We start from the raw sequence: 16,753 nt of genomic DNA on the forward strand, positions 1-16,753 counted from the left end.
GATGTGGGCTGGAGACATGGCTCAGAGGTTAAGAGCACTGGCTGCTTTTCCAGAGGTCCTGAGTTCAATTCCCAGCACCCACGTGGTGGCCCACAACCATCTGTAATGAGATCTGGTGCCCTCTTCTGGTGTGAAGACATACATGCAGACAGGCCACTGTATACATAATAAATAAATATTTTTTTTATAAAAAGAAGAGATGCTATGCAGAATTAAATAACCCACTTCAAAATAAAAATGTGCATGTACAACGTTGCACTCAGTAAGGCGACAGGTAATACATTTAAAATTAGTAAATTTCTACTTCAGGTTGCAACGTGGGCAATGAGGGAGCTCCACTTCTCACTGTCTGTCCTGAGACTGAGAATTAAACTCCTGTGAATCTATGAAAGATAAATTAGTTAAAGGACCCTCTCTTATTTTCACGAATGCCAAGTGGTGTAATCTCATTTGAGCAGTCAATGTTGCATGTTTTATGACTGAATGAAGTGGAGGTCTGTCAGGCAATAGCCACCCCAATAGTCTGAAAACCCCTACTCCATCTGGTCCTCCTTAAGGCTTAGAAGCGAAAGAATGACTTCCCCCTTCCAGAAACTAGGTCCTAGAGCCCTATGGGTCCCCATAAGACAACATTAAAAAATAAAATAAAATAAAGTTTCAAGATTCTCTCTTCATCCTGCCCCCTAGATTTCCTTTTGTGTGTACAACACTCAAGGTTCTGAGGACACCTGACGCCCACCCACCTCAGGTACTGGGGCCAGCTCCATTGCAGCCAAGCTATGCAGGAGGCTTAGCTCCTCATCAGAGAGAAACTAGGGGAGGGTGCCTGATAGCAGAAGAGCTGAGGAGGGGAGGGATAAGTTAGGGGCTCTCCTCCTCTAAGGTCCAGACCATCCCCGCCCCTGTCACAGAGGCCCAGAGCACACCTCCGAAAGCTCCTGGCTTGCTGCTAGTCAACTCTCGTGGGCCCCGGGCCAGGACTGGGTGGAGGTGGAGGTGGGGGTGGGCAAGGAGGGCTCTGGCGTCACGTGTCTGCGCAGGGACCTCAATAAATGCCCGCGAGCGCTGGGGAGCTGCGGAAGCGCCTGGCGTCTGGGCTCTGCATGCTGGGACTACACCGGACTTGAGCTCGAGGTCGCCAGTCGCAGCCGAGCCTTCCCCTTGCCCCACCCCTCCTCCAGCACCGAAGGCTCAGGAACACAGGGGGGCCCACTGTTCAGGGCGAGCTGCTCTCCGCGCCCACTCATCTATCTAACTTCGGAGCCTGCATTCGCTTCTCCTCCCAGGATTGCGAGGAGTCACAGAGGTAGGGACTTCAGAGTCCCGCTGTGGTCCGGTCCTTTCCAGTCGCCGCTTCTGTGCAGTCTTGTGTGGAGGCTGGGGGCAGCTGCCGGGACCCGCTGTCCTGCTCGACTCAGCTCTCCCGGGGAACATCACACTGGAGAGGTAAGGTCGATTCACAAGCTGCATCCAGAGCGATCCAGCTGCCAGGTTTTCCTAGCTCCCCGTTTGGAAACACGATCTAGTGAAAACACCAACTTATAGAGAAAGGTCTGGCCCAGACAGGGTAGGTGGGTTACAAGGCAGGAACCCGTGGCTACAGAGATGAGCCTGGCTTATTTCCTGCAAGTAACTTTTTTGGTATCACGTTGTGCTGGGCTCGCCCTCTTTGCTCGGTTCAGTGAACTGTGGGCTCCTGCTGTGTCCGACGGAACTTGTTCTGAAGTTCTCCAGGAGAGCTCTTGGTAGAGTATGGTTCACAAGTTGGGCACAAACTTTGCAGGGAATGTAATTGATTTCTTCATCTCCGCGCCGGTCAAAGAGAAGTTGCTTCAGGGACCTGGGCCATTCTTTCGCAGTGTTCCACCGGGCCCTCTCCGGGTACCCGTGGGCACAGGCATGGATAGTGTAAAAATTCGCTTGCAATTTCAGACTATTATGGACATTATGAATTGCTATGAACTACAAATGAGATATCGGGTTATTGCGCCTTAAATTAAAAACAACAAAAACTCTTGAAAGTTTATTCAGGAAAAAAAGAACCTCTAGATAGAAACAAACACTGTACTAATTGTATTCAATGAAGGCTAAATGTAATCTGTGTTCTTTAAAATCTTGAAATTCAGAAATTATTCTCAAACCTTGAGCTTCGCTTCCTGGCTACTCTCGCCCTTGACTTTTGGCTTCATGGGTAGCATGGAAAAATATTTTATGCAAACAGTGTGTTGTTGAAAATTCTCTGTGGGGGAATAAGGGCTATAGAAAAGGTGTTCTCAGAAACTGAGTGCTTACTTGTTGAAGTTTGGCATTAGAAAATAAATTCATCTTAATCACGTGACATGTCTTATAGCCAAAAGGCGTGGAAGAGCCTATCTTGGAGATTTTCCCGGGGAAACCCCGAGGCCATTCATTATGATGTGTACTGCGCGGGAGTGGCTCCGAGTGACCACACTGCTCTTCGTGGCTAGAGCGGTTCCAGCTATGGTGGTTCCTAACGCCACTTTGTTGGAGAAACTTTTGGAAAAGTACATGGATGAGGACGGTGAATGGTGGACAGCCAAGCAAAGAGGCAAAAGAGCCATCACGGACAATGACATGCAGAGCATCTTGGATCTCCATAATAAACTGCGAAGTCAGGTGTACCCAACCGCCTCTAATATGGAGTACATGGTAAGACATTGTTCACGTGGTATATGCCAAAGAAATGTTTATTGATGCATTTAGCACCGTAGGTAAATTGCTTCGTGCCGTTCTTTAATCCTTTCACCACTTGTTCTGTTTTCATTTTTTAAAGATTTCTTTGACTATACCCTTATCTTCACACTCTTACTTTCATGTCCCTGTTGTTAAGAGCTCTTTCCTAAAATCCTCTGCTCTGACCTGATGGACGGTTGCCACCCTCCTAAATGGCCTCTGTATTGACTTCAGATGTCTTTTATTGCATATATTTATTTTTGTGCAGGGGTTCAACATATGTCATGATGGAGGGGTGGCAGTCATACGTCAACTTTCTGGAGTCAGGGCTCTCTTTTAGTATGTGAATTCAGGTCATCAATCTCAAATCATCAGGCTTGGTGCTTATTGGCTGAGCCATCTGGCTGACCTCCATATTGACTTTCGATTTGCTTAGTAGAAAGATTATGCCCTATTGCTCAGTAGAAACTCTCTGTACACAATGGAGTTGAACTTTGTGAAGAGTTCTGTATTGTCAGAGCACAGGTATGTTCCCAAGTGGACTTTTGTTTCTTGCAAATATGCAAGTCACTTTTTACTTGTTTTATGTTAGAATGTTTTAGCCTTGGGATACCTCCATGTATTTATTGTTTGTAAGCTTCAAAGTTTAAACCTAAATCTCAGCAAAGAATTAAATTCCAAAGAATCACTTTGTCCCTAATCACCTCATATAAATAAACTTGTTTGGGAAACAAAGTTAGTTCTTTAACATATTTAGCATAACTTGTGTATTTACACAGGCTTTCAAACTGTGTTGTATTACTCCTGTGAACCCAGAATGCACCCTGCTAGCGGTCTGACAGCAAATACTTTAATGACAGCATATGAAGACATATTTTTTCATCTTTTTTGTTGTTATTAAATCCTTCTCATTTCAATTGTTTGGACAGGAATGTGTTATACATTTTTCCTCAACTCCCTTCCCCTTCTCTCTTCTCCCCCTCTGCCCTCCCCTCTGCTCTCCACACTCCCAGTTTTCTTAGGAGATCTTGTCTTTTTCACTCTTCCTAGGCAGATCCGTGAATGTCTCTCTTAGGGTCCTCTTTGTTACCTAGGTTCTCTGGGGTTGTAGCCAGGCTCGTTGCTCTTTGCTTTATGTCTATGAGTGAGTACACTGTATTTGTCTTTCTGGGTCAGGTTTACCTCACTCATGATGTCTTTTTTTCTAGTCAGTAAAACATATTTAATGAGCGTTCAACAGCATAATTCTCCTTTAGACACATTGGAGGGTGACACAGTTTCAGTGCATCTCAGCTGTCCCTTTTCTCCCTGTATTTATCTCAGTCCTGGGGGATAGTCCTTCAGATATGTTTCTAGAAACATGGCAGTTCTAACATTTCATGACCCGCTACAAAATAGTACATTACATTATTTTAACACTTGCATGAAAATTATTTTACCCTAAAGAAGCATTCAGTATTCAAGACACTTCATCAGAAACTGGGAATTAGGGCTCATGTAGAAAGTGGGAATTCTGGCATCATCTGACAGGTGTGTGAATAGCCACTTGCTAATGTGAATCTGCTTCACATTCCTTAAATGCCATGTCAGGAGGGGTTCTGATAATTCATTGAGATAGCCTGTAGTTTAAGACTTTAAGATACATCGTACAAGGTGACAATATACCATTGCAGAAAAAAAGTAATGGAGTTTTAGGCTTCCTTACACCGTTTACATTTGACGTCTAAAACGATTGCTCACTCTTCTCAAAATTCCACGAAGGATGTGACAGATTATGTTTATTTTGGAGAGTTTAAGATGAAAAATTCTCTACCTTCCTTCTTTACTGAGCCTTCAATGAGAGCAAACTGTGGAGCTTGTGTTGACCACTGTACATTTATTCCATGGTGGCTAGCCTTGGATGGCCTCATGTGTGTGTGGTTGTGTGTATGTGCCATATGTTTGTGTGCACATGTATGTTTTTGGGAGCTCTTGCAATTGCTGTGTGCTTGCATGTGGAGGTCTATCACTCCCCATCTTATTTTTTTGAGTAGGGTCTCTTATTGAACCTGAAATCCTCCGAATCAGCAAGACTAGGAGGCCAATGCGATCCATGAGTTTTCCTGTGCTTCTCCTCTGGTCACATTACACCACCACCTTACCTGGCGCAGGAGAGTGCCCCACGCATGAGAATCTGAACAAGGCGCTGTGTCTGTGTGGCAAGCACTTTGTGGACTGAACTGTTTCTCCAGTCCCTCCAGTCCTTCCATATTTAAAATAAGAAAGAATTTAGAAGTCCAGTCTCACAATAGGGAATGTGAGGGCCTCTGTGTGTGATTTTATATGCAAATTATAAGAAATATTCTATGATTTTTTTCCTCATGTCTACTTACAAAATAAAAACAAAAAAATCCAACAATAACTACATAGAGTATTATGAGATCTAGTCTAGGATGCTTATTTGGGTTTTATTTTTGTTTCATTGGTTTCTTTCTATCCTTGAAATGTAGGTTGAGAAAGCAGCCAGGGTTTATGTTGTGTTGCCCTAGATACTATTAACATTGGATCTGTGTGCTGGCTTTAACCAGACTGCAGAGCTCTGTGCCCCACTGTAAGACTGGGAGACATTAATTTTAGAGTACACACTGAAGGGATATTAAAAGTGATTATTGGGAAAATTTTTGATTTTATGAATTTCATAGGAGTGAAAGTACAGATACTGATCAGCCTTTTAGAGTATAGTTAGCTCCATAATTTAAAATTAATTTAATAAATTAATCTTAAATCTAAAAGTTGTCCATAGTCCCGTTTCCTGGGTAACTTCCTATGTCTTCTTGTACTCTATATGTCTTTTCAGATCAACTGTTGAAATAACAACTCTCCTTACTTATAATTGGTTCCTATTTCAGTCCTACAATATCCAGACCATACACTGACACTCCAGCCCTTATCCTCACTTAACTTGCAGAGTTCAAACATCACTGTTGAAAGCTATGCCTTTGCTTGAAGAGCTTACAGTTTGACAGAGGAAAAGACTAGATAGGCTTGAAGTCCTCACATCATGGGGACACAATATTCTTTGATCATGCCTTGGGTGACGCCAAGGGAACTGAGTGTAATGAATGCTCTTCCCAGAGCTTTTCATGGGTAACTCTGGGGTGAGTGCTGTTTGTGAATCATTCAATTAGTGGTGTCAATCATGATTTCCTGCATTTGGTTTAGGGTGCATTGAGAATTGAGCCTTAGGGCATCAAATGAAGGGACCGGGGATTACCAAGTAAAAACTCTGGCTTTGGATGTATACAGCAACAGGCTCACATTTTGTCCCTCTTACTTACTGGAATGTGAACTCTGAAAGTCTGCTACCCTTCTGGGCCCTGGCTGCTTCAGTGGTAAAGGTCGTGGAAAAATACAAAGCCCAGAGTTGCATTGAAGTTGATATTTGATTCTGTGGAATGGACATGTTTCTTCTAGCCTGTCATCATGAGAGTTTACGACTTCGTGGTAGAGTTTGGTCATCTCTGCTCTTTTCTTCAACATTTATAATGTCTCATTCATATAGTTTGGTCATCTCCTTTTCTTCAACTTTGAAAATGGTCTTCTCTGGGATTTGTTTTATCAATTCTATTTAAATAACATCAGATTTTCCTGGCTCTGTCTCCCATACTTCCATCTGGCAACTCTCTTTGCATTTCCTTCATGTGTTTCCTAGTATGCATGGGGTGGTTTCCATGTAGAGTCATTCCACAGTAACTTCAAAAGAAAGCTTAGGGCTTATGACGTCTGTTCAATCCTCTCCCGGAAATAGACAAGTAATTGCATTCATCTTCAAATCCACAAATCTGATTTGCACACCCACGCCCATGAATACATATCTGCGAATCCATTCATAACATTTGTCTCATGGATGCCTTTCAGCCCATCTCTTCTATTCCATTGTCACCTCTGTTCCTTAACTCACACATGCTTTGGCACCACAGCTTCCCCTTTAGCAGGCTGCATGAATTCCTCCCTATTGTATAGCTTAGGTCACATCCTTTCTCTACTGGTATTGCTGAAATTCCCCTCAGCTTGTCTGTGTTGGTCACTCAGTTGAACAAAAGTTCTTTGGACTCCTCCATGGTTTAGAAGTATTTAGAATTAACTAAGCAAGGGAACCCCTGCAGTCTGCACCAGGGGCCTCAGCTACCTGTTTTCACACTGCCACACTTAATGAAGCTGTTCCTAATGAAGGACATGCTCCTGCAGCTGCTTTCCCCGCTCATGTCATCTACATTTCGATGCCTGTGTTCCACCTTTTCCAGTTTACCCCTCAAAATCGAGCTCAGAGGTCATCCTTCTTCTAAAGTATTTTTCCATGTGCCCGTCCTTCTGCCCCATTCTAGAGTACTTTATTGGACCCTCTTTATATTAAAGTTTTCAGTGAAATATATACTTGTCTTATTTCCTTTCATAGACTTTGAATTTATAAAAGGGTAAAGATTATACCATATTTATCTTTACATCTTAGTGCCCACATCTGTAAAATAATTATCTATTCAGTAAATGTTTGTGCTTGAATATTATTAAATTCTAAAATATATTGAAATGAAACCTTACAAAAATAATAACTGAAACAACTGTGGAGAATACACAGAAGAAAGAAGTTAAATTAAATGTTCTCTCAAATAGAAGCTACTTATCTATTCCTTTAGCGAGAAAAGTAGTGAGAAAAGGTCCAGAGGGTTGGGGATTTTATTACTATCAACAAATTGCCCCATATCACAGAGAGAGTGCCCCTGAGGAGTCGAATAGAAAATGAAGGCAGAGATTTAATTGAGGAGATGTTATGGGTCACCTTTAATCAGTATAAAAATCCAGTTGAGCATTTGAATAGAAGAGGGAATGGTTTTAGAATTGTCCCCAACTCCCCTGGAAATGGGCTGTAGGTACCTGAAACTTAGCTGTGTACAATACGATGATGCGGCAGCAGTTGCCAAATTGATAGTGACCAGGAATAGGTTGCAGTGTAAAGGCGGTGAGAAGTGGCAGGAATATGAACATGACCTCGTTGCAATTCATTTATCCTGAAAAATTCAAAGAAGCCTTGTTCCAAGACACATAGAGTTGACTCGGCTAGCAGGCAGCCCGCAGACAGAATTCCCTTTCCTTGTGAAAGACCTGTCTATCCAAGCCATCATGCAGAATTTTGAAAATTAGTGGTAGTTACCACTCTGGTTTACCATGAATGGAAAACATTATGCATCCTACAAACTTGAAAAGACTTTCAGAATGTTGTGAAGATTCTAGAAATCACTGATTACATTCTATTCAATACAAGCCCAAGAGATTAAAGGAGGCAGAACCACACTCTAGCTCTTCTTTCAGAACAGAGTGGCTAGTTGTTTGCCTACCTGGTCTGACCTCCTCTCCCTAAATCCAAAGTTGTCTCTTACTTCCTCTGTAACCGAAGATGAAAACTTTAGCATGAGACAGTACAGCACAGAGGCCAGTTTCTGTTCAGATCATCGTTGTGTTATCAGGGGTGGATCATTGAGTTCATTTTTTAAGGTAGTATTGTTATGCTTGGCACGTGGCAAATGGCTATGCCCTCTTGAAAAACTGGCATCATTGGAGATGTCATTTTCTAAAATGGGAGCAGTTAGTATATAATATTTGTTGTTAGAGGAAGCTAGAGCTCAGTGTTGGACATTGTGTAGATATCCAAGCGAATTTATTAGGATGTGGTTAAGACATGCAGCAGTAGGGTAATGATGTATTGGTTGCACTGCGAAGGTATGGTTTATGAGCATACAGACATTAAAGTCATAAAGAGAGCTAAGATCTCTATAGATAGAGACATTCAAGACATGAGCTTCTAAAGACTAGAGGTGTGGACAGTGGCAAGGAACTGCAAAGAAAACAGAGAAGAGAAACGAAATGGGTTGGACCGAATACTAAATGGAGAAAAGCAGGAAGGTAAGTAACTTGTAAATGATGCTTTAATAATTAAAAGCAATGAGAACAAGAAGGCTCTATGGTGTCTTTGATTTCATGGGAGCCACTAGAAATCTGAGCTGTTCCAAGGCTGGTTCAAAGAAGAATAAAATAGAAGAAAGTAACATGTCTTTTATTATTATTATTATTATTTCTCCAATTAAGCAGCATTTTATATGAGCTGATAGTGTTCACAGTGCTAAATATTTTCAAGGTGAAAGTTTTCAACTTCACATCTCAAACTTATTGACAGTTTATATGAAAATGTAGTTCCTTTGCATATTCAGTTGTCTTTATTGTGTACCTTCATGAAAAATTGAAAATATTCATTTATACAATTATAATCACAGCGAGAATGATGGTAATTTGGGATTATTCTCTCTTTGTTGTTGTTCAAATTTACTCACTCGGTCCTGTTATGAGTTTATATACTCAAAATGTTACCAGTATTATATTATAACACATTATGTCAAGTCTGTCTAAAGCAGCGCTTCTGAAGCTTCCTACTGCTGTGACCCTAATGCCGCTCCTTACTTTGTGGTGACATCTAGTCATCAAATTATTTCATTGCTATTTCATAATTGTAATTTTTCTACTTCTTTCTATCTTAATGTACATATCTGATATGCAGGAGATCTGATATGCAATTCTCAAATGGGTTTAGACTCATAGACTGAAAATCACTGATCTGCAGTATCTGTCTACTTTTTCCTGAGTATTTGTTGTCTTTATAATTTTAAAAATAGGTAATAAGGTTTTTAAAATTATTGAAACAATTTATTTATATTAAGTTTGTGTTTCAGATATGTGTTATATTCAGTAGATATTGGCGTAATACTATTTTTTGCTCCAGACATTGTACTTGAGTTTCAGAAAAGTACTAATGGTCAGAACATCAACAAGTTCACAAACATAAGGTGAATGAGGTGCAAAAAATATGATAGACATGAAGACGTGGGTCTTGGGATAAAAGTTAGAGGATGGTGGTCGATATTGGCAGAAGTCACTCAGCGTGAAACAGCTCGAATCAAAGAGAATATTGTTATGGGCACCTTTGTCCATTGAATGCTTTGGATTGAACCTGAAACACAACCGATGGGTGTTAAAACAAAGGAAAGGGCAGCAAAGGAGCTGAATGCTAAGACTCAGCCATGGGTAGAGAAGTAGATGGGCATCCACAGCTATCCCTTGAGGCAGGAGGAGAAGACAAACAAGTCAACAGTCTGTCAGTGTTGTTGAAAAGCTCATAAGGTGAAGACAAATAAGTAATGGTTTCGTCACTGTAGAAGCAATCGGTATCTTTCGTTAATGTCAGAGGCGAGGGGTGCCCAGAAGACCTATTGAAGAGATGAGAAAAGGGAGATGAACAGGTTGTGAAGTCACCTTAACTCCCTGAGATGTTGCTACAAAGACAGAGAAATGAGAGGTTGACTGATGGGGATGATGGGAACACATTTGCTCTTTATTTATAGAGGAATTGTGTTCAAGTTAAGGGAAGGACTTGCATAAGAGGGAAGAAGTGTCACCCAACACAATGTCAGTTCATTTATTCTAGCTGCAAATCAGAGGCCACAAACATGGAAACAGTTGGATTTATTTGATAAAAAGAAAAGATCCTTTTTAGTGTAAATGCTTTTGGTTTTCCTAGTGAGCTCTAGAGCAAAATACATCAGCTGAGTTAAGCACACAAGACTGAAGAGAGCATGATGGGTTGCTAACTGGGAAATAGCATCTTTGGTTATTCTACGCAAGGGACTTGGACTTGAATGTAAGTGGGATTTGAGTTACTGCAAGCCCACTTGCTCCACACTGCTAGGAGTTCCAAAGTGGGACTACACCATGGTATGGCCTGGGTTGAGGATGCAGAGCTGTGTTGGAGGATACCATGGAAAAGGAGTTGGCTTGGGAGAGAAAATATATATCTATTCTCTGACTAATCCCTGTCTTTCATTGATTAAATACAGCTAGAATCCAAGGGACAAGTGAGCTCAGGTAACAGTTAAGTGTGATTGGGCCTTTGGAGTGCAGAGCATAGCAGGATCTGAGTTGGCAATGCATAGATAAATGAAGACTGCTTATCATAATTGTTCTCAAATAGAAATACTTGAAAGCCATTCTACACATACCCACAGTATATACATATAAAATATATATTCATATGTATGTGTGTCCATTCATATACATACATAGAAAGTATCATAGTCCTTGTTTATTATCATCATTTATTAATTCACTAGTCCTTAGAAGTCTCATAGAAAATATTCTGCTTATCAAACTGGTTTTAATTGTCCTAGCAATCAAGGGAAACTGAGAATATAGGATTTATGTAGCTCTCACGAGCTGGAAAGATACTAATTTATCACTTTTAGGGAAGAATTATTAATGCAGATATCATAGAATGTGAAGACAGAAGTTTTGTGGAAAGTATGTGAACTTTCATTTGAATGATTCTGATATTGGTTTTGATTTAAATGGAATTTTGGGGGGGTAAACTGTGGTTTTAGTTTCTTTCTTTTCTTAGCTTTCTTTCACTAACTTATGAAAGAATTTTTTTCATTATTAGTCCTTTTTAAAAAATACTCAAGGCACTTCAAAGTATAGCAAATACAAACAATTAGTTTTTCATTCACCTTCAAAAATCTAAGATATTGGTAGTTCTTACAGTTTGATTATAAATGCCACCCCAGGATCATGTGTTTGAACACTTGGTCATCAGTTGATGGTAATGTTCTGGGAAGTTATTAGATCTTTGAAACATGGAGGGTAGTTGGTACAGAGAAGTCATTGGGAATGATACTTGAAGACCATGCCAGCTTCAGTTCCCATCTGGTTCACTGCCTTCTAATTGCTGTTGTGTAACAAGCTACTGCTTTGTGGTCACGCTGCCACAGACCAGGCTGTTCCACCACACCGTCCCTGTTATGGTGGACTGTGATTCTCAGAAACATGACCCCAAACAAGGCTATCCTTCTTGACATTGCTTCTGGCCGATTCTTCAGTCACAATGATGATCAAAGTAAGTAATACAACATGTAAATATAAAAACTTAATATATAAGTTGATACTGTAGTTTATTGTGAGAAGTTTTTCCAATCCTGCATTTTTCTAGGTTTGATTTTATAAAATTTATTAGGCTATAAATAAACCTAATGAAGAAATTCATTGTCACAAATTGATCCCATACCCACAGATCAAGATGTAAAGGGCTGATCAGTTAGACTGTTGTTTTTGCTTGTTTTATGTGTGTAATATTTGTGTTTATATACACATATGTATGCAAGTGCATGTGGAAGCTGGAGGCCAGCCTTAGGTGTCTTTGTCTATCCCTATGCATCTTATTTTGAGATAAAGTCTTAATGCGCCTAGAGCTCATTGCTTCACCTAGAATGGCAGGCCAGCAAGCTGCAGGAATCCTGTTTCTGCCTTCCCAGCACTGGGATTACATGTGCCTGACTTTCAGGGTTTTATGTGGGTTACGGGAATCTGAATGAAAAATCCTCATACGTACGCCATCAGTGCTTTACTCTAATACATGCTTTATCACAGATTGTGCTTTTTCAGTTACTCAAAGAGTTTTCTAATTACTATGGTCTCCTGAAATATCTAGAAGGCACCTTTAAAGACTAAATACTCTGCATTTTAAAAAAAGACTTTTGAAAACAATTTATGTGTGTGGGTGTTTTCCCTCTATGTATGTCTGTGCACCACCTGCATGTAGTACCTCCAGAGACCAGAGAGGATGCTCAATCCCCTGGAACTGGAGCTACAGATGGTTGTTCACTGTCATGAAGTGCTGGGAATCAAACCCAGGTCCTGTGAAAGAGTAGCCACTGCTTTTAACAACCAGGCTATATCTCCCATGCAAACTCTTTCCCTCTCAATTAAATGTTGATAAAAATAATGAAGGCACTGTAGTCTGTGGTTTACCAGAAAGTTTATATAAAAGCAATAGCATTCACCAAAAGAATTCAAGTTTGCAGGATTTACTTTTGTACATTATGTGGTTACTCTACCACTTGTGCTTAACCCCAAGTATGTTTGAGACATGTGACCTGGACTTCCTGTCTCTGAACTAAATGGTTGCCCACCTTGGGCATCTGGTGAGATGGGAAGCATCCTTTGACAGTCAGGTCCTTTATATGTCAGTCAAGTTATATATTAAGAAACACAGAAAACTCAGAAGACATACACATACACAGCAGAATTCTGTTTTTCAAATTCTCATCTGGAAATTAGATTCAAAACAATGGAGAAAGAGAAAGAAGAAAATATGACAATTGATAAATTGTATGTTTAAACTTACAGAGAAGATGGTATGGTAAAGAGAGCGTTGGAGCAAACTTTCCTTTGGTGCAACTGAGTAATGAAGAAGAAGAAAAATGAATGACCAGTCCTGTTGCAGAAACACTAATGAATTCAGTATCCAAGAAAGATGAATGGACAGGTGTAGACCCTGCTACTTTGTGTTCTTAGTGGTCCCGGCTCCAGGTGTTGGACATTCATAACTGCTCTCCTGTACAACTAAATCATCATTTGCATTTTGACAAGAAGCCCTTTAAACATGTGAACGTTTGATAGTGCAAACTGTAGAGGACCAGCAGGGAAGAAAGTTGGTATAAAGGCCTTGACAGTGGCATGAGATTAATGAACACAAATTCTGTAGAAAAATGTAGGAATAGTGCAAGGTTAATGTCTGCTCTACTCCAGAAGGACAGTCTGTCCTGTCTTGCACAACTCTTTGGTGCTGAACATAGTATTTATGTAATATTAGATCACTGAAATTGTCTTTTGAGTTTATCTGTATACTAAGCTTCTATTTCAGAAATAAAAATGAGAAGCTACTGTTCTAAGTGGTTAGTTTGTTGCTTTCTGGAAGGCCACCAAGGCTTTGGTTGAAAGGAGATTTCTGAGAGAAATCACATCTCAGTGGTTTCCAGGAAACCCTACTAAGAACATTCATTGCTTTAGGGCAATGCTGCTTTCTCCATCTCTGCCATCTCTGAGCCTACTGTGTGCTCCCTCTTACTACAGAGTCTTTCAGAACAAGTGAGGCAGAGTCCTTGAAACCTGAAGTCATGTCCAAATTGGAAGGAATTTGTTACCATTCTTTCCCATAGGGTATGTGGTATATATGTAGTTGGAAAAAAAAACATGTTTTGCCTTTGACATACCTCATGCACCCATTTTATAAAGAAATGATAATTTTAGTGTAGGTTGACTTCAAATTACTGCTGGGTGAATAGTTCAGAGGGAGGGAAAAAAAGCCTCTTGAGACATCTTGGTTTGATTTACAACCATAATTTAAATAGAAATGAGTAGAGTCCAACCTACATTTAACTAGTATGGGTATGAATTATTGTAATCTTAAAGCCTGAAATACGTTGGAGAATGAAAATACCCATGTACCCAAAGCACCCGTATATGTACTATGCTGTTATTAGATCTTTGTAGTAATTCTTTCAGGACAGCCATATTTTCAACACTTTATTCAGAATTTTTTTAAAATTTACGTTGTTGGTCATGATCTAGACACTGAAATATGATTAGACAAGTAATCACTTTAAATGCTTACAAATTAATATTTTTGAATATTGATTTTAATTTAAATTTAGTTACATGATTCTTCACTATAGTCCTTATATTCAAATATGATTTTATGAATATATTTACATAAACATGATTATAAATGAAGTTTGTTGACTTTCTTCTCATATTTTCAACATGTTATAAAATACTTAGATGCTTTTAAAATGTTATTTCTTCTTTTTGATATTATAATGTAATCACATCATTCCCCACTTCACTTCCCTATCTCCAAGCTCTCCTATATCCTCACTCCTCTTTGCTCCTTTTCAAATTCATGGCCTCTTTTTTCACTAATTGTTGTAACATATATATAAGTATATATGCATATATATTCCGATATGGTTATAGTATGTACTGGATGAATGCATTTTAGTCTTTAACAACATCTTTCTGAGTTAACCTTGTATTTCATCTGACAGATTTTATAGTTAAGGAAGATTAATCTAACATGTTTGAACATGTTTTAAAATTTATTTCATTTTTACAGATATAAACACTGTTTTGGAAAACACAGATTTATGACTTTAGAAGCAGTTGTACATCCTCTCTCAAATGTTCCAGTTTCTATGGAAAACCTCACGACCCAGAGTATACAGTCAAGTGCAAAGCAAGACGAAATTGGCTTTGAGTAGTCTCCAGGACTGCTCTGTGGGCCCCCTGGGTGGTCCTTAGGAGAGGGTAGTGGGTGTGCGGCTCTCACTTACTTACTGGACCTGAGCCACTATCACCTGAGGGTCTGTACGCTCTCCGGTCTCAAGCCTGGGCCAAGAAATCACACAGCTGCTGCTCCCTCTGTGTGGTCCCTCCACAGTGTCCTTCCCGCCAATTTTCCTGTGTGGTTGGCTGCATAATGTGTTGGCTCAAGTTAGTCAAGATGTATCTGAAAAGAGAACCAAATAGAAGCTCTGTTTCATAACCGAGCCCCACAGTTCTCAGGATCTCATTCAATTTGTTAGAAGCGAGTCGCTGTGGCTCTGCTTGTAAGGAGGAGACGGGAATTCTACAATGCCTTGCTTAGGATGTGTTTAAATACCAACACAATGCTCTCTAAATACTTTATGTTTTAGCCAAGTAAGTTCTATCTGTGATTTTTCTCATGTTTCTGGATCTCCTTTAGCATGAGGTTGGCCTACTGGAAAACCTATGGGCTGGTGTGGTTTTGTAATATGATTTAAAGCACTGTTTTAAGATTGAAAACAAAACCTTTGTCTTTTAAGGACACTCTACTCTGCCTGAAAACCTGATTGTTTTGGGAAAGTGATTATTTTTTCAAATTTTCTGGATACAAAGAAGACAGCATTTTGCCCATTCTCTAGGACTTCATCCAATTCATATTTATTGTGTAAATTTTTATTAAATAGATAACAACAGTGAGCTGAATATTTTGTATTGTAAATGAAAATGTGCAATTTAACTTAAATAAATAATGAAATTAGTTAATAGCTTGCTTATATCTGCAAATAAAGTACTTACCTGATTAATATTTTGGCAGCATATACTTTTGATGTCTATGATAATTTGGAATATTTGATATTAATTCAGAAAGTTTTAGTAAAACTCAACTATTGTTTACCTCACTTTAGTTTTTATTTGAATGTAAAGATGTTTTTGTATTCCTGGTAAATAATAAAGGTATACTATATTAAGAATATACTTTCTTAAGACAAAATTTTAGTTTGTGACTGGGAAAGCATTTTCCATATTTCCACAATTGAAAGAGAAGAAATACTCATTTATGAAAAATTATATGATGAGTAAGAAAGATTTCCATCCCTGTATATATTTGTGCATTTGTGTATTTGAGTGTGTATGAATATGTATGTGTATATATGAGTGTGTAAGAGTGTGCATGTTTGTGCTCGTGTGTGTGCACACACAACTGAGTGTGTGTATGTGTCTGTGTGTAGGAGGGTTGAGGATTTCTTCATGGAATCTTTCAGTCTGTGGTCATATTAGCGTTCTTTCAGCTTCTAAAATTATAGAAAGCAAACAGGTCTCCTTGGACCTTGATTTTCACGTCTGTTATCTTCTCCAACACTTCTCTCATAAATGTTGGGAGAGTCAGCATGATTGGCTTTGGCTTCCATTCACTTTCTCACCTCTACGGCCAGATTTCTCCATCCCTGATTGGGAATTGCTCTTATTTATGTATTATTACTTAGCCAGTCTCTTGTCTTGATTTCTTTGTGTCATCATTACCCACCTACTCCTGCAATCTCTTTGGTCTTGCAGCAGTTGAATTCACCATTCTCTTTCCTTTTGCCTTTATGATTCATGGCTTTAAAAAAATGAATCTCATTGTTTCTGTCCCTCCTAGTTTTAATAATTCTAGAATTCTTTATCATTCTCATTGTTTTGTATCATTTTCTGAAGTTACTAATCTGTGTGTGTGTTTAGATCTGACTGACTCTGTATGTTCTTACACTCTACTTGATGTGCATATCACTATTACTGTGCAAGTTTCAACCTTGTGACATTCCACCAAAGGAATACAGAGACCCATGATTGTCATTTTCCT

At 39.4% G+C, this 16,753-nt stretch overlaps 1 protein-coding gene across 1 annotated transcript in view; it reads left to right on the plus strand.

Moving 5' to 3' along the window:
* Window positions 1-1,056: 1,056 nt before the first annotated feature.
* Window positions 1,057-16,753, plus strand: part of Crispld1 (cysteine rich secretory protein LCCL domain containing 1) — a 32,495-nt gene continuing 16,798 nt past the window's right edge. The window contains exons 1-2 of the mRNA XM_048420542.3: window positions 1,057-1,446; window positions 2,351-2,670. Of these exons, the coding sequence (XP_048276499.2) occupies window positions 2,413-2,670 (258 nt within the window). The 5' untranslated portion in view covers window positions 1,057-1,446; window positions 2,351-2,412. The remainder of the gene's footprint in view (window positions 1,447-2,350; window positions 2,671-16,753) is intronic.

The sequence above is a fragment of the Myodes glareolus genome, chromosome 16 (assembly GCF_982192425.1).
Source record: "Myodes glareolus chromosome 16, mMyoGla1.1, whole genome shotgun sequence".
NCBI lineage: Eukaryota > Metazoa > Chordata > Mammalia > Rodentia > Cricetidae > Myodes > Myodes glareolus.